A 23152-nucleotide genomic window follows, 5' to 3' on the forward strand; every position below is an offset into this window, starting at 1 on the left:
TGCTCTTATTGTTTTAGCAAGTCTGGATCCCAAATTGTTGAGTCCGTAAGTATTTGAAATAAATATGTCCCACATGAAAGCCAGAGAACATTTGGTGCATCTAAGCCCTAATGAAATCAATGAGACCTACCTAAGCATCTTATTGAGATCACATGCACCTCACTTTTTCTGAATGGTGCCCAAGGGTAAGAAAAATCTGGAGTCACTTACGGAGGATCTTATTCTTGACACTCTTCGGGCCTAATAATAGCACTGAATAAGGGCAAAGGCTCTTAAGTCTTCTTATAAAATCCATCACAATGGTAAATTGCTAATTGACATTCTTTTAGATATACATAGAAAACAAAGCACTAGATCATCAAGGCTATGAAAAAAGGCATAAAATGAGAACTGCTTCAAGCAACAATTTAAAGATATGCTATCAGGAAACCGGCATAGAATCTGAGCCCATAGCATTCAGGAACACTTCCCTTGTTGTGTGAAGAAACATAAGATGGCTTTCCTATTTTTTCCATGTTTCAACTGGTTGAAATGGAATGTGGAAACAGATATTCTAAGGGGTTACTTTCAAGGTAAAGATACAACCCCTGACAAAAGGCCATGTGAGGAATTCCATGCACGAGAAAGAATTTGTGACTTGTCATGTTTAAAAACAGTCCGCCTTGCTAGAAAGGCTGCTCCTAAATTCCAGAAATGGCATAAACACAATATGAGAAAGCCTCATTAGACAAGCAAGAAACATACATGTGCAAACTCTGTGGTGTGCTCACACACAAATCTTGTAACTAAAGTGACATTTGGATTGCGGCCCAAGAGTTACAATGCCACCCAAACCCATAAATGGTCGGGAACCTTTTTTTAGCAGAACTTCAGCTGTTCAAGTGTGTGTGTTCAACTCTGATGACTCAATACTGCCCGAGTCTAAGAACTTCGTATTTTATTATCATGTGTCTGAGGAGGTATGACCCAGCCTACAAAAGCTGAATAATGACAATGCAGCTGTCATTCTTTCAAAGGCTGCAGTACACTTCATTGTTTCAGAAAAATTTCTGTTACCGGAGGTGCTATCTTTTTGCTAGAGATTCCTTATTGCATGGGCAATGGCAAACATGGCTACTCTTGTATCCTGGCCAAGTTATAGACCAGGCTTTATATCTAGGGTGGGGAACCTTTTTTTCTGCCAAGGGCCATTTGGATGTTTATAACATCATTCGAGGGCCATACAAAATTATCAACTTAAAAATTAGCCTGCTATATTTGGTCAAACTTTTAGCCAAGGGGCACGACTGGAGACGGCTCCGAGTGTTTGCCACTTAGAGTGACTCGCTTTTGAGCTCTGCTGTCCCCAGCTGGGCCCAAGAGATTCAGGCAGGGCAGCATCCTTCTGAGCTAGAGATCTGCCAGGACCCATGAAGGGCCAGGCCAAATGATTTTGCGGGCCTTATATGGCCCGCGGGCCTGATGTTCCCCACCCCTGCTTTATATGCTGCCTATCATATTTTAGGCTAGAAATTACTACTAGCTGAAAGGTTTTCATTAGTACTGTTTTGGATGACAAATCTACAGAAACAAGGTGATAATGTTATCTATTCCATTGATCACTTTTATATTCCATAGATCACTTTTAATCGTACAACACATCATTCCAATTTAAGGAACAGGGCAACATATGACCTAAAAAAAGAGTTTGTGTGTCTTCTATTACTTCTTAATACTAACAAGTATTTAGCCCACTTCTAAAAAGTTACCTTAATGGAAATGGTTGCACTGCCATTTTTGTGTACAATATAAAAATAAATAATACACAGTGCAATGTATAAGTGTCTAAATAATGATCACTGTAGAGTTTCAATTACAATATGATTTTATTGAACAATCTGAGTAACCGCTATTCATAATGAAGTAACCTGGGTATTGCTGGGAATTGTCTTGTATAAGCTCACAAAAACAAATAACCAACCAACATGATGAAATTCATTACTGAATGCAAATGCCATGTATGCATTTGTGTATATATATAGTGGAAATATCAAGAGGAACACTAGTTTATTTTCCCTACAGAGCATAAATTGTGCAAACTGTTGATAAGTCAAGCCGTTTTAGTCTCTTAACTCAGAAAAAAACTTTTAGCCATGCTGGGCCAGAAGCGAAATGCTTGATTCCCTCTCCTGGGCAGACACCCAGAACATCAGTCCAATGGCTAATTTAGCAGCACTAACCGTAATATCCTAGTGAGCAGTTTATAAAATGTTCACCATTACTGCAGCATTCTTACATTGTTTGATAATTTCCCTTCAAAATCACAAACTATATAATTCTAATTAAAACATCCAGTTGTACAGATGCATTGATATGTCCTAACTTTAGTCAATCCTGACAACCGTCCCAGAACTACTTAAAAACCTAGGAATTAAAATATTTTTGTTGCATTTATGCTAACCGTATTTTTACCTGGAGGGACTCCACTGTTGTTGTGAGTGAATCAATATTATATCAAACTTTTAGTTTTTGCAAATGTAACACTTGCAAACGTAGACTTGCTCAGCAGACACATCTTAAATAGAAGGAACTTTAGGGGAAAAAAACTTCTGTATTACAAAGACAATAATGCTACTTTTGCATGAAAAAAATGAATGCTAGCAAATTATTTGTATTCTGAAAAAGTAACCAGCCGTATTAGATCTTTCTGTTTGTTAGAATTCTGGAGATGTGGAACAAAACATTTCCTCATTCTTCTAACACGATAATGAAATGATTTTGTTATTTGGCACTAACAGGAGCAAGAAGTATTTAAACATCTGATCATTATTCCAGCATGGACCCACTTAGCTGGTCTGTGATACCTGGTATGATGATCTCTGGGACATCCAGAATGGTGCCAAATGAAGCAGTTTTACGATGGCCTCGTTTGGGTTTGGAAAAGGCTGAAAAAACACACACACGTACAATACACATGCAAACAACTACAATTGCAACACAGAAATTATTCAGAACTGCCCTTCTTACTTCATTTGGTTAAACCACAGTACATGCAAAACAAGTCATGCAGAATGTACTGCAGAGCTTTCCATTCATGCTTCAAACAGTAAAGCATTTGTTAAAAGCAACACAGAGAACTAGTGTCAACAGGGTTAACACAGCACAACACAATTAGTTTTGGTTAGAAACCAAAATATAAACCAAGAGGTATAATGGTAACAAAAAAAAAAGGGGAAAAAAAGAAGGAAAAAACTAAATCCTGCAGATGAGACCGAATTGTTCACTGTATGTTACAAAGTGTATGTTAACAAGATATACACCCAGTGGCGTGGTCTGCCTGTTCCCTAAAAAGCCCTATTTTCAAAGTTTCCCCCCCCCTGCTCTTCAATTGAAACTTGATTTGTTACCATTTTGAGAAGAAGCCAGATTAACCAATTTCCAGCACACGGTCACACAAATTAAGAGATTAAAGGTAATACACAACTATTTGACAGAAATGTATTTTAATGTAATTATATTTAATGCACAGTTTTACAAGTGTCATTACTAATATAAGGAGGAGGAAGATGGTGTAAAGAGTCAACAAATTAAAATTCCTTAGTAGGAACTGTTTTGTGAATACTTTATGCAGCACATATTACCGCTCTAGGGCAATTTCAACATGGTGTCTGAAAACCCTCCAATGTTTTGTAAGCATTTGTTTTAACCAATTCCAATGTAACCCTCTTAAAGAATTATTTCTGGTCTACGATGTTAGACTCCCAGGAAGCTAGCCACAACAGATTTAAGATGTTGCTTTAGCAAGCTTACTTTTAAAAAGCCTGTTCTTAACTACTTGCATAAGAGTGTACAAGTAGCATTTGGTGTTCTGGTAATCTAGTGATAGAAGGAATAAATCTATGCTTAAATATGCCATTTATTCTAGGCCCAACAGATTTTCATTTACTCAGCAGCAGAATGAGTGGTGCTATTAAAGAAACCAGTGCTTGCAAAATCTCCTACCACATTTACACCATCATAGTTATTGAAGTCCTATCCTTAACATAATTATTTTTTACTGATTTCTGTACTTGACATTTTCATTAGTTTTCCTTGACCAAAAGAAATAGATACCCTCACCAAACACTAAGAATAACGCGTTGCCTCTACACTTGATATATATTCTTCTGATGTCAGGAAGCTAATCTGTCATAAAATTAATGAGAACCCTAGTCAGTCTCAGTGCAGATGTATGTTGTATTTCTCCCTATGACAGCCATACTTTTTAGTAATAAATAATTCTATACATTAAGGAGTGGGAGTGTCAAAATCATTTAGTCATTTAACAACAGTTGCATACATTGACAAAATTTTGGGTTATGACTGTTATGTTTCGATTAGAACATAGAAGGCATCTGGGTAATATCTCATCAGAAATAAGCAACAGCAAGGTTGTTTCATAAATTAAATGCCTGTTGAGTCGTGGCAAATAACAGAGTCAGACTATCAATCCCTCCTCATAATATGAAAGTGATCACCTATAACATACAGACTGATGAACAGTAAAGCTTCAGTTAGACCAGGCACAACTAAACGATTGTGACTGTAGCCTGTAACCCTGATCTGCACATTGATAATCTCAGTTAAGTCATGACAAGGTATGTATGTGAGTGTAAAAAAACTTACTAGGCAATTCAAGTAATTCTTTGCAGAGCACATGTATTTCCCAAGACCAGTAAAATGTGAAAAACTATACGCAAAACACAAAAGTACTAAGTTTTCTTCTGAAATGGGAACATCGATGTATGTTTTCACTTCCTGACCCCAGCAAGAAGGAAATCATCACATTCTCATAGGCGGAAACAGGTACTCGGACCTCATTCAGACATCTCCTCCTGCTTCTGCACTACAGAGGGTTAGCACTGTCAGATGCTCCAAGCATCCTCCTGACCCTGCCCTAACCATATCTAACAGCTCAAGATCTCATAGAAAGGCTTTATTCAGAGGACCCGGACAACAATGGTATCCTATTATGAACTGACGTGTGTGTGTGTGTGTGTGTGTGGGCACAAGGGGTCCCACACTAAGACCTGATATCAACTCCCAGTCTGCTTGCCAGCATTTTCTCCTGTCCGACCCCAATAGCTCTTTTGAAATGATGAATGCAATAGGAGGAAGCTGTCAATTTCAAATGCGGGTACTCAGGTTCATTGTTAATTATACTGTTTGCAGTCATACTAGCAATCTATTATAAAACCATAAAGAACGCTTTCACCAGTTTACACTACCTATGATTAGAAGACAAAATTAGCTAACAATCTGTACATACATCATACTTCATCTCACTGTTAACATTCTTACATTTTCCCTTTAAACCAATAAGAAAGCCTTGTAAATAAAATTTAAAAGGTGAAAAAATGTAGAGGGTCTTGTGAAACCTCATTTCATGACTCTACTCTTCTTTAACGTACATACTTTTCAAATGGGCTCATGTGACAATATTGCCACTGTTTTAATCAGTTCTTAAAATGCAGATATGATTTTGAGTCACAGTTAGTGTTCAGCCCCAGAGATTAGAATGGATGTCTTAATAGTTAAAAAACACCACTTGATCTTATCCAAAAGGGCGAGAAGCCTTCTAACGTATCACACAAAATAAATATTCATTTAAGTACATATACAATTTAAAGAATTTCAAGCAATGTCCACTTAACTGACAGTAAGATAATGCTTCGCATAAGACTTTTAATAGAAAAAAGAACAGTACCTCAAATGCGTACAATTTTTAATCTAGGGTGCTTTTGTGTTGACGTAGGACAAGCTTACTTTTGCATCAGTGTAGAGCAGTGGTTCCCAACCTTTTTTTGACCAGGGACCACTAGAACTTTTTTGTTCGGTGCAGGGACCCCAAGGTTCAAAATAAAAATTCCGAGAATTTGAAAATAAACGTTAATCATAACTGTTAGTTAAATATTAAAGTTAGATTAATATTTGAATATATATATTTTATAATAGAGAACTTTTAATTGAAAATATTAATTTATTATGGGTTTATAACTTTGTTTTGCGGACCTTAATTTAGTTCTCGCGGACCCCTGGGGGTCCACGGACCCCTGGTTGGGAACCAGTGGTGTAGAGTGTCAGGAAATACCAGTGTCTCTTGACTGAACACAAACTCCCTTTACTGAAAGCAGAATAGGAAAGGTGCCATTTCCATCAATTCTTTCTACTGCAGTGCTCTAACCCCACCCGGTATTGGTGAATCCCCAGGAGACAAATTCTCAGAGTGTGCCAAATGTAGTAGCAGGCAGAGGAAGGCAAGAAAAGCCCTTTCCACTTGCAGTCCTCTGGATGCAACCCGATCTTATGATTTCCTTTAAAATTTAACTTTAAAACTTTGTTTCTTTGTATGGTAGTATGTTTCCTTCTTCCATCTAATTTTCACTGCAAACTTAATAGGTTTTTTTTTTACCTGTGGTAGCAGCAATTCTTGCTTCTATTTCAGACATATCGGCACTCATTCGCTTGCTTTCTCCTGAAACAAGGGTAGACTGTTGCCGTCCGCGAACATCTGACAGACTTTCCACGCTGCTACCACGAGATGGAGGTAAACTCAAGCGGCCAGGTTCTCCCTGTTAAAAAAATAGATCTAGAATATTTAAAAACCTAGTTCCTGAAATAGGATAATCTTTTTTTTTGGATAATGATACTTTTGGGGCTTTAACTTTCTTTTGTTTCGTTTGGCATTCCCTCAGTGATCTCTTATTCCTGCCCAATGTTTTAATTGTTGTTTTTTATGTTTTAGCTCTGGTTTTAATTGTTTTCATGATGCACTTTTGTGGGTTTTAGTGGTTTTAAAGTGTGATTTTATTATGTATGTTTTGTTAGCCATCTTGGTGACCTTCATGAGGGCAGAAAGGCAGGGTATATAATTCTGTAAAATATATATTAAAAAACTTTAATAAATTACATAAGATATGGATTCAATTTTTTAAAAATGTTAACACGATTTATAAAAATACCACGAGTACCTAATTTTACAAATACACACTGTATTTTCATCACAAGCTTCCATCAGATACTCCTCAGCATTCTTAGATGTTTCAAAATTTGAAATTGAACTACTTTTACATTGCAATTGTATATAGAGTTACTCCAGCATAAACCCACTGAAATTAATCAGCTTAGACTGAAGTAACTCTGCACAGGATTGTACTGTTACAATCATTTAAAGGTTAGGAAGATCTTATGATTTGATTTCTAATGCACATCTAAAGTGAGTTTCCTTAACAACATTATGTGAACATTCTTACCGACTGCTTTGCTGAATTTTTCATCTGCTGGGCCAATTTTGATTCTAGGCGTTTAATAGTGTCATTGGTGGCAGTTCCTTGAAAATCATTTGGTTCCATGTTAGCATCACTCTTGTTACTGGTGTTCGTTGAAGTCATATCCATGAATGAACCTATAAATATTACGAGTATATTACTTTAGTTGAGAAGTCAGCCATGAATTTCATTTGTTGTTTGTTACATCCTATTGCCTTTTGGTTTTAGAAACATTTAAAAAATACCCATTAGCAAATATGTTAAAGCCACAATGTAGTCTAATGTAGATTTATCCTAGTGTTTGGAAATCATAATGCTCAATTTTTGAAAAATAAACCACCAGTAAAGACAGTTAATTTAGAATAAAGTTTTTATGATAGATAACAGGTGGGTAGATGCATTTAAGACTTATGTTGTAGAAAACCATTTCATAATAGCGCTAAGCGAAATGAATTCTGTAGGATGATGAAATTATCATGATGAAACTACAGAAGGGAGAATTTACACTCCTTATAAATGCTGAAACAACTTAACGTTACTACTTCCCTAATTTAAACCTTTCTCTTGTGTAAAGCGTAAGTTCTTTCTCTGCTACCAGTTTGTGACAACCCCATACTACCTATTCATTTCGAAGTGTTAAGCATAATGGCAATTCTATTGAGACTGAAAAAACACACAGTCTGATAAGAAATAACTTGCCTTCATGCTATTGCAAAGATAATGTTGCACACTACTGCATTTAAAAACTGTTTGATTGCTATATTTTACAGCACTCTTTACCTCTTATTCTCTGGCACAATTACTGATATAACTGTGCCTGAAGCATGCATCTTAAATTATGCATCATCATAGTAATTAACTACTTATGCACCTAGGGTTGCCACCCTCCAGGTGGCACCTGGAGATCTCCCCCTATTACAATTGATCTCCAGATGACCAAGATCAGTTCTCAAGGAGCAAATGGCCTCTTTGGAGGGTAGACGATGGCATTATACACTGCTGAGGTCCCTCCTCAGGCTCCACCCCCAAAATCTTCAGGTATTTACCAGTCTTGAGCTAGCAACCCTATATGTACCTGTGCTAGTAGCAGAGTTGCTTTGGCCTTCATCAGAATATTGACAAGGATACTGTAGAGGTTCATCAGCTCCTGGAAAGTACTGCAAAAAGGGAAAGGAAGAACAATGAACATTTTATCCCAGTGAGAATGACAGAGTAAAAAAAGGTACACTACAGCCTCTGTCTCCCACATAGGTGATTCCAGAAACCTGAGGTATACTTTGTGACTGAAAAGAACCTTTTCTCTTTCCTAACTCCGGCTGACAAATTCCATTTCATAAAATCACCACCGAGCTCCTTTTTAACTGGTATTTATCATTCAATAGGAAGCAAGTCTTCTCAATACCCAAGCTGCGATTTAACCCTTTTGGTTTCTCTCTCACTTTGAATCTTTTTTATAGCCTCTTCTAAAAACATAAAACCCACTATCATTTTCACATTGTCTACACTTAATTTTCTCTTCCACAATTTTCCTTTCTCCCTTCCCAGTACTTTTCATGTCTTGTACCTTCTTTCTTGCCTCTAGAAGGCATTTTTGGGTATATTATAGCATGCTGACATAGCTAAGATTAAAAGTTATACCTGCATCAAATGTGTCATTATTTTGACAATTTCCTCCATGGAAGGTCGTTGCGAAGGATCTTTTGACCAACAACGAGTCATTAAGCTCTCAATAGGCTTAGGTAAATTTTTAATTAGTGGTGGCCGAGTACCTACAAGCCAAAGCATACAGAACAGTGACTTAAATAGTTTTAAGAATTATATACATTTCTAAAATCTGTTATACCATCTCAACTGCACTGGACAGATACTCTTTGATGAATTAGAAAAACAAATGCTGCTACTCTCAATAACAGTTTTATAATCTTGCATCTGTTCTACCCTGTTATATTGGAAGATTTCACAGGAGTGAATATAGGAATTATTTTGCCCATTTGCAATGTTGTGTTGCAGAACTATGGCCAGTTTATGGAGTAGAAAATGAATTCTGAATGGTAAAGGCACTTTAACATGAGGAAAATGTTATGTATCCTCTAAATGCTCAATGCAATATTTACCTGTGCTTTTAGACTGTCAAATTACTCCTCAAGCACTCCTGTAAAATATTCAAACATTACTTTCCCAGCCTATGGATGAAGGACAGAAGCATGACACATCTTTATACTACAGAACTAGAAATCGAACAGAGGATTACTTTTCTATGCTGGGTTCAGAAATTTAAGTGTTTTAAAGTAGTAATCTGTGCTTTTTTTAAAAAAAACAACCTCTTGTTAATTTACAAATGATTATTCACCATAAAACTATTTCTGAGCGAATACAATATTGTTCATGTTAAAGATGGATATCACATAAAATTATGAACATTTTAGCATAAGTGGCAAAGACTAAGTTACAAATACATCATCATTTCTTGCATTCTGAAAAATGACAGCCAAACGAGATGTAAAAACAATACATGTTTTTAAACACATTTCCTCTCCAAATCACATAGAAAGTTGGGGGAATTGTTTGTAAGCAGCAAAAAGAATTGTGTAGATGAGGAGTGCAAAATCCTCTCATTTTACGATGCCTTACTCCACTGATGGATAATCTCTGCTTCTTACTTGCTCACCCATTTTCGTGATAAAAAGGACTTCTATATGTATGGGGGGGGGGAGGGCAGAATATTCAGAAATACTTCTTAGATATGTATGGTCTCACAAAACTTCAACTTACCATTATGAACTGCCCACATGATTCGAAAAGCAGGACCACCAATCTCATCAAAAGGTTTCCTACGAGTTATCACTTCCCACAGAATAATACCCCAACTGAATACATCACATTTTTCACTGTAATTGCTACCTGGAAAAAAGATTATTGATACAGTGTGTGTTTTTTGTTGCTGTATTCAGTGAATATTAAAAAATAACAGAACTAGAAAAACCACTTTTTGGAGGTGGTTACTTTATTGATGTCATGGTAAATAAGATTTACTTTGCACCAAAGTGTTTTAAATTGTAATTTGAAAGTCTGATGACTGTATTCATGTATACCTCATTTCCCCCTACTGTATAAAAAAGCTTACAGACATATTAAACATGACCATTATAAAGTATGTCCACATTATTTAAGTAGTTAAATGGAACTATAGCAAGTTACCCCCCCTCAGCGGCAATATAAAACCCAAAATATATGGCAGTAATTTCAGTCTTCAAAACGAGTATGAGGGAATAGGACAATTCAGAAGGTAATACGGCAAGATGATGATCGGGGGCGGGGGGGGGGGAACGCTAACAACCCAGGCTCTTCTACTAACAACAAAATTTTATCAGGTGAGTCTCAAATTCACGCAGTTCTACAGCTACAGATCAACCACTGAGAAGGCACTAGTCCTGATCACCACACATCTAACCTCAGATTTATATTTTAAAGGGATAAAAAGGTATGATTCTAAGTATATTATAAAGCATCCTTCGCCTGACTGTATTTATTCCACCACAGAATTTACCATAAAAATGAAAATAATGCTTGTACAATGCACAGTAATACACTGTATTAAATTTCATAATTACTTTGTTACCTTCAAATACTTCTGGTGCCATCCAAGCAGCACTTCCCTTATTGTTGGTCATGTGCGTCTGAATATCACAAGCTGTGCCAAAATCACAGATTTTTAAAACCGTCCCCCCTGCTACCAAGAGCAAACTGTCAAAGAAAAAAACAAAAACAGTTTAGCAGATTTAAAACTATGCAATAGTAGTTACTACACTAAAAATGTTAAGAAATTTAGGCAGCCATCTAAGATAATTCCGGCTTAATATCTAAAGATTTACCCCTACAAACATTATGAAAGGCATGTACCGATATATTTATTCTTTCTAATGAAAGTACTTCAATGTTTAAATATCTATGGGTAAACGGAGAAAAATTATTAAATAATATGCGTGATTAATAACCTGAAGCACCCTTATACCCTTCAGTGCCTTACACCCTTTGGCATTTGGAGGGACCAAGTTTTGCCTCTCTCCTACCCCAGCTTTACTTATTACTACACTTTACATTGCCCTATTTAACTTAATGAGAGATATGGAGAAACCCAGTTTTCTTTTTTCATCTGTGTATCTTCACCTTGATTCAATTTCTTGGTAACAGTAGAATGTGACAGTTTTTAGGGCAGAGACTTATATAATTGCTGAAAACATACTTTGGTGGTTTTAAGTCCCTGTGAATAAGAGCCTTCGGTTTCATGCTGTGAAGATATGCCACTCCTTGGGAACACTGCAAGCACCAGCTCATTGCATGTGCAGCAGTGTAGTAAGGCAGAGGTTCCGCACCATGTAGGACTGGAAAACAAAGATACAAATAAAAATAACTTTATTGCACATTACAGTAGATAAAACAATGGCAATGCTACTTTTGTGAGCGATATGTGAAATATGTAACAAAAGCTATGACTTTGCCCTAGCCCTTCTAAAGGGCTTATGAACCGGAAAGTCATCTAAGTCCATGTGAAGCCAACTAAACTGCAATCCAAGTAACAAAACTGCTCTCAACCACTATTTGTTTTCAGTGCAAACAAGCAATAACTAGAAACACTAGACACGAAAATAAGACCCGTGCTCTTATAAAGTTCACCACTTATATGATTATCAGAAAGCTTACTTTCCTCTGAGAATAGATATCCTTCCAAAGTGTTAAGAACTGAAAAATGACACTCAATGTATATGACCTACTCAGTGTTAGTGGGTAGAGACAAACTGTTGCTTACCATGAGTACAATTCAACCTACATTTGCAATCCGGCTACTCAGTACCATTTCAGCAGCTTTATGGAAACATGATAAATGTTGACCTAACTGTGAAATGCAGGCTCATGGGGAAACAAGCACACAACTATTTTATCACAGAACACCTGAACTTAGCTCACTCGTCGGACAATCTCGCCATCTGAACTGATATATATCAGCTGGAAGGACTTTATAACCTGTAACTAACTAGAATACTTGGCATAATCTTACACTAGAACACCAGCATTTGCCACACATCAGCACTCTGATTTTACAAGGCAGATTTTAGAGAATATGTAAATTTCGCCAACAAAATTGGGCAGGAACCCTGGACAGGTGACTTAAAATATTTCTAAAAAAATAAAATAATTGCAGCATCACACTTTGGGAAGAGTCTGCATGTCATTCAAGAGATACTCACCATTATAAAGAGAGCCTCCCTCAGCATATTCCATAACAAGACATACCTGAGTGGAGAAAGAGTACTTTAAGTGAGAAAAATATTTTTATAATACATTTCCTTTTCTTAAAAGTTCACAGCTAACATGCTACACAAATATAGGCCTTTTATGCAGGGATGTTTCCCCGCAGTCACCCCCGCTGACTGCTTCAGGGCTTCCTTTTGATTATGCATACCTTTTCCGCCCATCAGAGGTCGCCTCGCTCTCCCTGAGCGTTTTGCCCGCATTTTCCAGATTCTGGCTAAAACAGCATCTGGAAAACACGGGCAAAATGCATGGGGAGAGCGAGGCTACCTCTGACGGGCGGAAAAGGCATGCCTAATCAAAAGGAAGCCCCAAAGCAGTCAGCGAGGTGACCACGGGGAAACGCCCCTGAATAAAAGGCCATAGCCAAAACAGAAGAACTGTATAATGTTTGCCATTAAGCACCTCTGACCACAAGGTGCTGTCATTTTCTATTAGAGCTAAACTTGTATCATAATTTTTTTGGGGGAGTTCAAATCTCCAATTTAAACAACGTTGGTAAAATCAATTGACAGCTTATGACTGAGTCCCACAGCCAAAATAATACTGAAACCTCAAAATCTAGAAAAAGTACAACTTACTGGGTTCAGACAAGCTCCGTATAACTTGACAATATTAGGATGGTTCACACGTGACAACTGTCGAAGCTGTAATAATAAAAGTCAGAATTATTAAAGGCCAAATACTTGGATATAACGGTCCGTTTCTTAAATTTTCCCCATATAGAAGTATAATCTATTTCTGAAAGGTACAAAATTGGTATGCTACTATGTAATATTTGGTATGGGTCTGGAAAAATAGTGGAAACCCAGTATGAATCTCTGCTTTAGCTGCTGCTGAGATGCACGTATAACAACATTCTATGCAATTATTACCTTTAATAAAAAGAACTAAACCTATGGTCATTGTGCCTTCCCTCTTCAAGGGCAACTTTTCAGTGGTACACTGCTACAGTGACTCATGATATGCACACTGACATGAAGAGACTGACCCCTAACCTGAGTTTTCTGTGCATGCCAGAGAGCAAGAAGGCTGGGGTGACCACAAATAGTGTTCAATTAGCAAGACTTTAAGACCAATCAACATTTGATTTCAGTGGGCTTATGCTGCAGTGACTTTGCATAGAATTGCAATAAAATTAATATGAGGAGACATCGAAGGAGCAATGTACTAGGACAAGGATTACTGAAATGCGAGTAAGCGTCATACAGCAAACTGGTATGTCCTATACACAGTGGTAAACTCCACCACAGACCCTTTCCCTTTATAAAGTGCCTTGCTAAACTATAGTACAGCCCTATTACCTTTACAGAAAAGTTTTCCTGAACAATTCTGTTTTAACATAATTTGCAGAATGACAGGACTGTGGGAGGCCTTTCTGACCTCTGACAAGCCATTCCACAAGGTGGGGGCCACAACCGAGAAAGCACATATGCAGGCAGTTGCTGATCTTGCCTGTTTGCAGAGTGGCACTACAGAAGGTCTGGAACACATGAGTGGAGCTGTCATGGTGGAACTCAGGAGGAGAGGTGGCCCTGCAGATATGAGGGTCCAAGGCCATGCAGGGCTTTGTACATGACAGTCAGTACCCTGAACTGAACCCGGTAGCTGATGGGTAGCCAACAGTGCTGGAAGATGGGGTGTGATGTGCACGCCCTGTCTAGCTCCTGATCATAACCAAGCTGTGACATTTCGTACCAACTGGAGCCTCTGGGTTTACTTTCAAGGACAGACCCACTCATCTTGACGTTACCATGGCACGGATCCATGTGAGATATACTCAAAGAGGTCTGAAGAGTTTCAAAAATCACATCAAGGAAAAATGTAAGTACATGTTATGACACAACCAGGGCGAGGGAAGCATCCTTATAAGTTTTTAGATTAGTAGCCTTGAGTGAAGAATTTTATTTTGTTTACTGAATTTTACAAAATCCTAACAATGGTAGGAGAGCTTTACAGACCCAAGAATCTTTTTACCACATTTTTAGCCCACCCCCCCTCTAAGGAGTTCAGGGTAGCATACCAACTTCTTCCTTCCCCATTTTATTCTAACAACTATGAGATAGGTTAGGATGAATGTGACAAGCCCAAGGTTAACCAGCAACAGAGATTTGAAGTGGAACTCCCAGATCCTAGTCCAACACCAACAACTCCATCAGATTGTTTCTAGTACACATGCTAAGATAATCAACAAAAAATAAGTGAAGGGCATGGTACTATTAAATATTCCCACACAACATAAACACTATTACTCCGTCAAACAGAAAATTTGGCAGCATTAAAAAATGTAAAGCAAAACTATACCTCTACAATGAAGGCTTTTCGTTCAGATTCACTCTCTATTTGTTTAATGGCCACATCTTTTCCTCGCCATTTTGCTTTGCATACCACTCCAAAGGCTCCTCTTCCAACAACCTGGATCAACACAATTATAACTCTGAGATAAATACTTCAGTCCATTTACATGGGCCCAAAACATTATTTTATTGTTGTTTTAAGAAGGAAATAGTGAAATTACACAGGCGTGCACAACTTGTAATCTACTAAACCGAACACAGACCACCACCCAGTCAAAATGCTTAGTGTGTAGAACCCTCATGAGGTCCCAACTCTGTCTCTTCTCTTACCTCTGTAGGGGATACAAGTAGGCTTTATGTCTGGAATAACTGACACCACCATTTTAAATCATCAGTATCCTACATACAAATATCCCTCTTTTCTCCACAGGAACCATTCCCTTATTTTGGAGAAATTAAAGGAATCCACAAGAGTTGGACCAAACTTTCTCTATGTTCCTACTTGCCCAGTCCAATCTTGTGTTTCTTGGTAATACTAGAAAACGATATAAGGGAACTGACACCACATGCAGATTCTGCATGGTAAGTCAATTACCGAGTTAAGGAATACAGGTTGAGTATCCCTTATCCGATATCTGGACTGAACCGAATAATGGACCTTTTGAGCCAGCATGCAGGCATTACTCACAGGTCCTCAGAAGTGCCACTGATGGTTCAATGTACACAAAATCATTAAAATTTTTGTTTAAAATTACATTCAGGCTATAAGTATATAGTATACAAAGTATATAGTGTATAAAGTATATATAAAACATATAGAAATCACAGATGTATTCCGCGTTTAGACTTGGGTTCCATCCCCAAGATATCTCATTATGTATAGGCAAAAATTCTAAAATATGGAAAGATCCAAAATATGGACCACTTCAGGTCCCAAGAAGTCTGGATAAGGGATGCTCAACCTGTATATTCAATCAGAACAATAAAGAACCCAAGCCTAAGAGGCATTAAACTCGTTCGCATGTTGGCAAAAAAATTTAACTCTAGTGATCGTGTGATGATAAAGACTACATTTATGCTCAAAAATTTCCTCAATAGTGTGTTAAACATACACCATTCTTACAGCAAAACCTCTTGCCAAGAAACACACACACAGGAGCTTACCTCACTGGAAGCCCTAACTGAATTTAGATACTTTACAAACCTCTGGGATGGCAGAGTAATCTGCTTTATAGATGTAAATAGTTCTACATAAATTAACAGCCACAGTAACTACACTTCTTTCTTCACAAATGGGTAAGTGGTTGACAATAACAGATACTAGATGAACCCAGAGCAACTTCATGGCGTATGTTTTTTTCCTTCATAGAATGTGTGAAACGCACATGTACATCATCATGTGTGAGAAGTCATGTGCGAGAAGTCATGTGCACACTTCACCACAGATAATGGAAAGCTGTAGTTAATCAGCTTCCCTGCATGTACATGCGTATTACACAAAAGCAGGATTGTCGCATGCAACAAATTAGACACAATGCTTTCTTGCCCATGTGGGACAAACACAATGCATGAAGCAGTCTTAAAACATCTATGGGAACTAGGGACTAGCTCAGCTATATCCACCTGATCCCAAGATGCGCCCCCCCCCTCCAGTAGTATAATGGAACACAAAATAGCACATGGGGCTTTAAATGCTACAACTTTTTAAAAAATAGGGAAGGGAAAAAACAATTACGCCTATAATATTTAAATTGCAAAGTACTGAACCTGCAAATACACCGATTCCCCCATTAAACGGGGAGCAATTTGTTGTGTGCGTGGATCGAGATTCCTTGTATGATATCAGACCTTAATGTGATCCAAGGCTCAATAGGGTTTAGCCACAGTACCATAATTTTTTTTTAAAAAAAACAAGTTTTGGCACTTAAGAAAAAAGCACTTTGATTATATCCCAAGAGCCCCTCTCACACCAACGGATAAGTGCAAACACATTTGTAGGTAAGGGGGAGGGTCACAACAGCTTCCAAGTAGCGTGAACCCCAGCGCCTCTTAGAAATCAATCCTCAGGGTATGACATCCAGGGTGTCACTTTTGGCTTTATAATTATGTTCATGGATTGTACCTGAGGGCACCAAGGCTGCAATGCTAGGTGGGAATCAAATTCTGCTGAAGCAAGGGCCTTCTGAATAAATACATCTAGGCTCGTGCTGCCAGGTCACCCTTCCCTACACCACCTCCCTGGAAGGCCATTTATGCCCGGGAGGCTTTGCCTTGGATCTGCTGCTCTCCAGATGCACAGCTTGTCTGTCCAAGTTCTTAAAACTCAACAATAAGCCCCCCATGCAGAGTTTTGAGAATTCGGATGGGGAAAATGTGCATCTAGAGAGCGGCAAGTCCAATGCAGAACCTCCCATGCATATACATAGGGGCTTATTTTTGAGTTTTGAGAATTTGGATGGGGGAAATGTGCATCTAGAGAGCGGCAAGTCCAATGCAAAACTTCCCATGCATATACATAGGGGCTTATTTTTGAGTTTTGAGAATTTGGATGGGGGGAACGTGCATCTAGAGAGCGGCAAGTCCCCATGCAGAACCTCCCGTGCATCAAAGGCCGAAGTTCACTTCGTCCCCAGCCACGAGTTCAGGACTCACCTCTTCCACCTCGATCTCTTTGTAGTCGATTTCTTCGAAGTTGAGCACCGGGGAGGTTTCGATCATGTCAGCGGAGCTGGCCGAAGACATCCCTCCGCTTGCCCACGGGAGTACGCGTGTATGGGCAAGGGAGTTGGGGGGGGGGGGAGCGCCTGGAACAGGGGCGGGGGGAAGGGCCCCCAGGAGCGGGGCGAGGCTGGGGGCGAGCCCGCGCGGGGCTCCTCTCCCCCACCCAGCCCCCGGCCTCAACCGCAGCAGGGGCAGGAGGGCCTGGCGGGGTCCCCCCCTGAGCCGCGGGAAGGCCTCATGCGAGGCTCCCCTCCCCGCCGGGGCTTCAGAGGGGCCGCCGGGAAGCCCGGCCGGCGGGGGCCCCCCTCGGCATCCCGCGCCTCCTCCGCGCGTGCAGGCCGCGGCCTCCGCAGGGCCCTGGGAGCCTGGGAGCCGGGTCGGCGCCCCTCCGGCGGCGGGAGGAGCGGGGCCGGGGAGAGGCGCTCAGAGCCCGGCCTTGGGCCAGGCAGCGGCGCTGGCCGCGGAGGGCATGGGGGGAGCGGGCAGCGAGGGGACGCTCCCCGGCGGGCTCTGCCTCTCTCTCTCTCTCGCTCTCTCTCTCTCGCTCTCCCCACCCCCCGCCGGCTACTGAGGCAGCCCGGCCATGGCCTGGCAGAAGCAGCCGCCGCCGCAGGACCAGCTGCTCCTCCTCTTTCCTTCCGCCCTCCGGCGCCTCTCTCCTTCCGGGGCTCCCCGGCCGGGTGCCGCCTTCCTTCTTTGCTGCCCCCCAGAGGCCGCCAGGGGAACGGGCGGTCGGGCTCCATTGCCTGCAAGGGTCGCGGGCCGGCCGGCGGTCATCGTAGCCAAGGGTACACAGCCCGGGTAACCTACAAGAACCAAAGATATCTATATTGTTGTTGTTATTATATTTTTAAAAATATTTTTATTATTTTCCCAAAATTATTATTATTATTATTAATTTTTTCTATTGTTTCCCCAAAATTATCATCATCATCACCATCATCATTATTATATTTTTAAAAATAATTTTTCTATTATTTTCCCAAAATTATTATTATTATTATTATTATTATTATTATTATTATTATTATTATTATTATTATTATATTATTATTTCTCCAAAATTATTATTATTATTAATTTTTTCTATTATTTTCCCAAAATTATTATTATTATTATTATTATTTTCCCAACATCATCATCATTATTATTGATTTTTTAATATTATTTTTCCAAACTTATTAATCATAGTTTAACAATGGCACAAACAGTAAAAAAATAAAAAACAAACAAATAGGTAGCATTGTTAAAAAATTTAGATATAATAAAAAACTGTTGACTTCCCCTACACCTCCCTTCGTCTTGTGATGAATTTGTAACCTCCTTTGCACAAAATTCTAATCCTAATATTATTGTTAATATTTATTGATCTCTTTGACATTTATATTTTTCCAGGGGAAATTTTTTTTAATAGTTAATAATATCATATAAAGGAAAGAAAAAAGAAAAAAAAGAATAAAATAAAAAAGAAATAGTAAATCTCACTAGTAATAAATGGATTAGCATAATTAAAAAGCATTTAATTGTGTCCATTAAAAATTAATTATTTTGTAAGTCCTCCATTTCTCCCTAACACTCATGGGTATCTATATTGTTATCATGGAAGTGTAGGTTCAGCCGTTGAACATCAACAGCTGAACCTCAAGAAAACAAAAGTAAAGACTACAGGAGAATTACACAACTTTAAGGCTGACAATGAGGAAATTGAAATGGTTCAAGACTTTCTATTCCTTGGCTCCACCATCAACCAAAAGGGAGACTGCAGCCAAGAAATCAGAAGGAGATTGAGACTGGGAAGGGCAGCCATGAAGGAGCTAGAAAAGATTTTGAAGTGTAAGAATGTGTCACTGGCCACCAAGACTAGATTAATTCATGCCATCGTATTCCCTATTACTATGTGTGGGTATGAAAGCTGGACAGTGAAGGAAGAAAATAGATTCCTTTGAAATGTGGTGTTGGAGGAGAGGGTTACGGATACCGTGGACGGCCCCAAAAAACAAATCAGTGGGTTATAGATCAAATCAAGCCTGAACTGACCCTAGAAGCTAAAATGACTAAACTGAGGCTATCATATTTTGGTCACATCATGAGACGACAAGAGTCACTGGAAAAGACAGTCATGCTAGGAAAAGCTGAGGGCAGCAGGAAAAGAAGACGACCCAACAACAGATGGATTGACTAGGAAGCCACAGCCTTCAATTTGTAACATCTGAGCAAGGCTGTAAAAGATAGGACATTCTGGAGGACTTTCATTCATAGGGTCGCCATGAGTCGGAAGCGACTTGAAGCGACACACACACACACACAGGTTCAGCCGTTAGGCAAGGTGGAGCCCCATGGCACAGAGTGGTGAGCTGCAGTACTGCAGTCAAAAAGCTCTGCTCACGACCTGAGTGCGATCCCGAGGGAAGTGGGTTTCAGGTCGCCAGCTCAAGGTTTACTCAGCCTTCCATCCTTCCGAGGTCGGTAAAATGAGTACCCAGCTGGAAGCCCCATTGAAGATCATGGGAACCAGGATTGCCAACTGACTTGCATGGGCTCCACTGAACTACATTACAGCACAAAAACAGTTGAAAAGAAAATGCGGAATGGATTTTCCATTAAGGTCACATGGCCCAGATAGACAACTCTGGCACTGGAATTACAGCCTCCAGAGTGCACCGTCATTCCACTCTGGGGTTGTCATTCCAGTCCCAGAACATTCCGCTAGTCCCAGAGGGGGAAGATTGTGGTGGAGCAGGGGTGGGGAACCTTTTTTCCACCAAGGGCCATTTGGATATTTCTAACATCATTCATGGGCCTTACAAAATTATCAACTTAAAAATTAGCTGACCAATCCCCAAGCAGGCAGCTGCCTCAAATGACCCCCCCGGCACGGGCAAGCAGGCAGGCATCCAACTGGTGGCACAGGATGGTCTGTTGCACCAGCTGGGCATAGCCGTCCAGCCGCACTCCGGAGTTGCTCCTGCTCTGCATGGTCAGGGCCGGATTCTACAGCCAACTCTGCTACCTCCGCCTGCAGGGATGAAATGAGGATACACTGGCTAAGAACCCCCCGCCGTGCATTCTGGCCCTGCCCTCTTTAACCCCTCCATTGCCGCCACTTCTGCCCCCAGCCCTCTTGTAGTTCAGAGGTAATACGTTTCTCCATAGCCTGGATGGGTAAGGGTTAACACAGTTTCTTAGGAGGTCCTAGCAGCTCCATAGCTAATGACTCTTCTGCAAGGGGGAAAAAAGGTTCCTTTTCACAGCAAAACTCACATCCGCCTTGAATAGAGGCTATTCCTGTCCATGGGAGGGGGTGGATTCCCAGTCTTAGATCCTTCTGAGCTAGAGATCTGCCAGGACCCACAAAGGGCCAGACCAAATGATTTTGCGGGCCTTAAATGGCCCCCGGGCCTGACGTTTCCCACCCCTGTGGTAGAGAGAGATAACTCTTTCTTCAGTCACTAAGTGGGAGGTGGCTCCTGAAATAGGGAGACTCCTGATTCACTGGTTTGGAGGGAAAGATTTGTTTTCCACAGGAGTTTGGCAAATCTGAGAAGTCGGAAAGGTTGTGCATAAACCTCCTCTTTCTGGTATTCTGTATGCTAGGGTAAACTGAGTCCACACTGAGTATATTGAGTATATTGAACAACATCTGAGTATTTTACTGAATAACCTGAAGAAACTGTACTGAGAACTAAGTACTGTGCCTGTAACCATTTAAGATTTGAACTGTCATAACCAACTAAGCTTTGTGCCTCTCTTGAAGAAAATCAATCTAACTACCTCTCTGTAAATAGTAAACGTTAATTTATATTATTTATTATAAAATCAGTTACAGCCTCTCTCAGTTTCACCTGCGGGGAGTAAAGGGAAGCTTTCTCCTCACACAAACAAAGGTGACAAGGTGCGGGGGTTTAAGAAATACTAAAAACCCTCACAGTTATTGGTAACAGAAGGAAAAATTTGTGAGGGTTCAAAAACGGAAGGAGGACCCTCACAGTTCCTGATTATGTAAACATTCGCAAGCGGCTCTCGGCTGGAGGAGGACGGGGAAACCCAAATGCCTTGTGCACATAAATAGCTACCATTTGAACCGAGTTGATTTCAGAGCAGATTTTAAATCCATGGCAAAACAGCATTGGGAAAACCCGAGAAAAGTGCAGGGTGGGCACAAGGTCTCTGAGGGACGAGACTCTGAGGGTCGAAAAACTCATGCATAACTCCAAGGAACAACCGAGTCAGTCCGGGGCCGAACATGAGTCAAAAGACCCAAGCATAAAAGACCAAAGGTTAGAAAAGCGAACTTTTAAAAAAAAGTTTACGAAGATTATCGGGTAGACAAATTTTGAGGGGCAAATAACTTATAATTTTTTGTGCAGGGCTTCATCTTCTATTCTCAGTGGGTACTATAAATAACTTATATTCTGTGTCACATCCTTTTAATTGACAAGTGAAAAGAGGAAGGGCAAGGGCTGTAAACAATGGTCATTTATGCATGGTCGCTTTAACCTCCTTTATTCCCTGTTTCAGCCAGGATCAAATTTTTCAGTATCTCATTCCTTGGAAAAAATCTCATTCCTTGGAAGCTCAACGCTGTTTCGACACAAAACGAACCCGGCTTTTCCCATTCCTCTTCTGGCCCAAATTAAACCATTGATCCTGGCTCATTCTGGAGTCACAGAGTGTGCATACTGCATTAGGGGGAAACCCAGAAGATTGGCTTCTCTCACAGCCAATCATGAAGCAGTGTGTAAAGAGGCAGTGCTTCCTGCTACCTCGGAGCTCTTTCTGAGCAAAAGAAAGGCTTTTTAAAAATGAGGCTTGGATTTCTCCCCCGCCCCCTTCTTTCAGGTAGCTCTGTTTTTTGTTTTTAAAATGCTTTTTAATGCGGCAGTTGGGTTTGGGGGGAAGGAAATCTCTCACAGTAAGCCAATTACAGAGCAGCATTGAAAGGGGTGGGCCTTGATTTGAGCCTGGGAGACTGTTTTTCTGTATTCATGGCTCTATTAGCACACAGTTTCTTCCCTCATCATTCAAGCCAATGCATACAGGTCCAAGCAGGGAGATCCAACCCATGCATAAAAGGCCAACGAAACCATTTTTTTTTAAAGAACAGGGCTCATCTCTCATCATAAAAACAAGTGTCCACAGTCTTCAGCGAATGCAATGTGTTGATTCTTATATCCCTTGCCCCCAATATATTAGTCACAATCAAAGCCACTGGGTGCTAAGCTCTTTAAAAAAATAGCCTCAAATGGGATACTAACTACTCGGAAATGTGTTCTGTTGGCTGTGTGAATAGAAAATCATTTTGGGAGATTGAACAGAAATCTCAACAACTTGCTTCACACTAAGAGATGATCGGTTTGAACCAACAGAGTTGCCACCTCATGAGTTGTGTTCCAAGCCCAAGAAATCCATGAAGATGTAGTCTAAGCAATTCGCACACAATTGTGTGGTCAAGCTTCCTGGAACTATGCTTTTCTATTTCATTTGCCATAATACATTTTTAAAGCAACCTTTGATATTTTCTCCATTTCAACAGTGAAA

At 39.9% G+C, this 23152-nt stretch overlaps 1 protein-coding gene across 4 annotated transcripts in view; it reads right to left on the bottom strand.

The window, feature by feature from the left end:
* MAP3K7 (mitogen-activated protein kinase kinase kinase 7) overlaps positions 1–17641 on the bottom strand; it is a 31468-nt gene extending 13827 nt beyond the window's left edge. For 2 of the 4 annotated variants that reach the window (XM_056856483.1, XM_056856481.1), the window contains exons 1-12: positions 17546–17641; positions 14901–15011; positions 13178–13243; positions 12533–12578; positions 11530–11668; positions 10906–11030; positions 10059–10187; positions 8925–9055; positions 8362–8443; positions 7272–7423; positions 6431–6590; positions 2844–2924 (exon numbers count right to left, since the gene is read on the bottom strand). In XM_056856483.1, the coding sequence (XP_056712461.1) occupies positions 2844–2924; positions 6431–6590; positions 7272–7423; positions 8362–8443; positions 8925–9055; positions 10059–10187; positions 10906–11030; positions 11530–11668; positions 12533–12578; positions 13178–13243; positions 14901–15011; positions 17546–17635 (1312 nt within the window). In that variant the 5' untranslated portion in view covers positions 17636–17641. The remainder of the gene's footprint in view (positions 1–2843; positions 2925–6430; positions 6591–7271; positions 7424–8361; positions 8444–8924; positions 9056–10058; positions 10188–10905; positions 11031–11529; positions 11669–12532; positions 12579–13177; positions 13244–14900; positions 15012–17545) is intronic. The other 2 variants (XM_056856485.1, XM_056856484.1) reach the window with 1 other exon arrangement.
* Positions 17642–23152: the final 5511 nt, after the last annotated feature.

The sequence above is a fragment of the Euleptes europaea genome, chromosome 10 (assembly GCF_029931775.1).
Source record: "Euleptes europaea isolate rEulEur1 chromosome 10, rEulEur1.hap1, whole genome shotgun sequence".
In the NCBI taxonomy this organism is placed as follows: Eukaryota; Metazoa; Chordata; class Lepidosauria; order Squamata; family Sphaerodactylidae; genus Euleptes; species Euleptes europaea.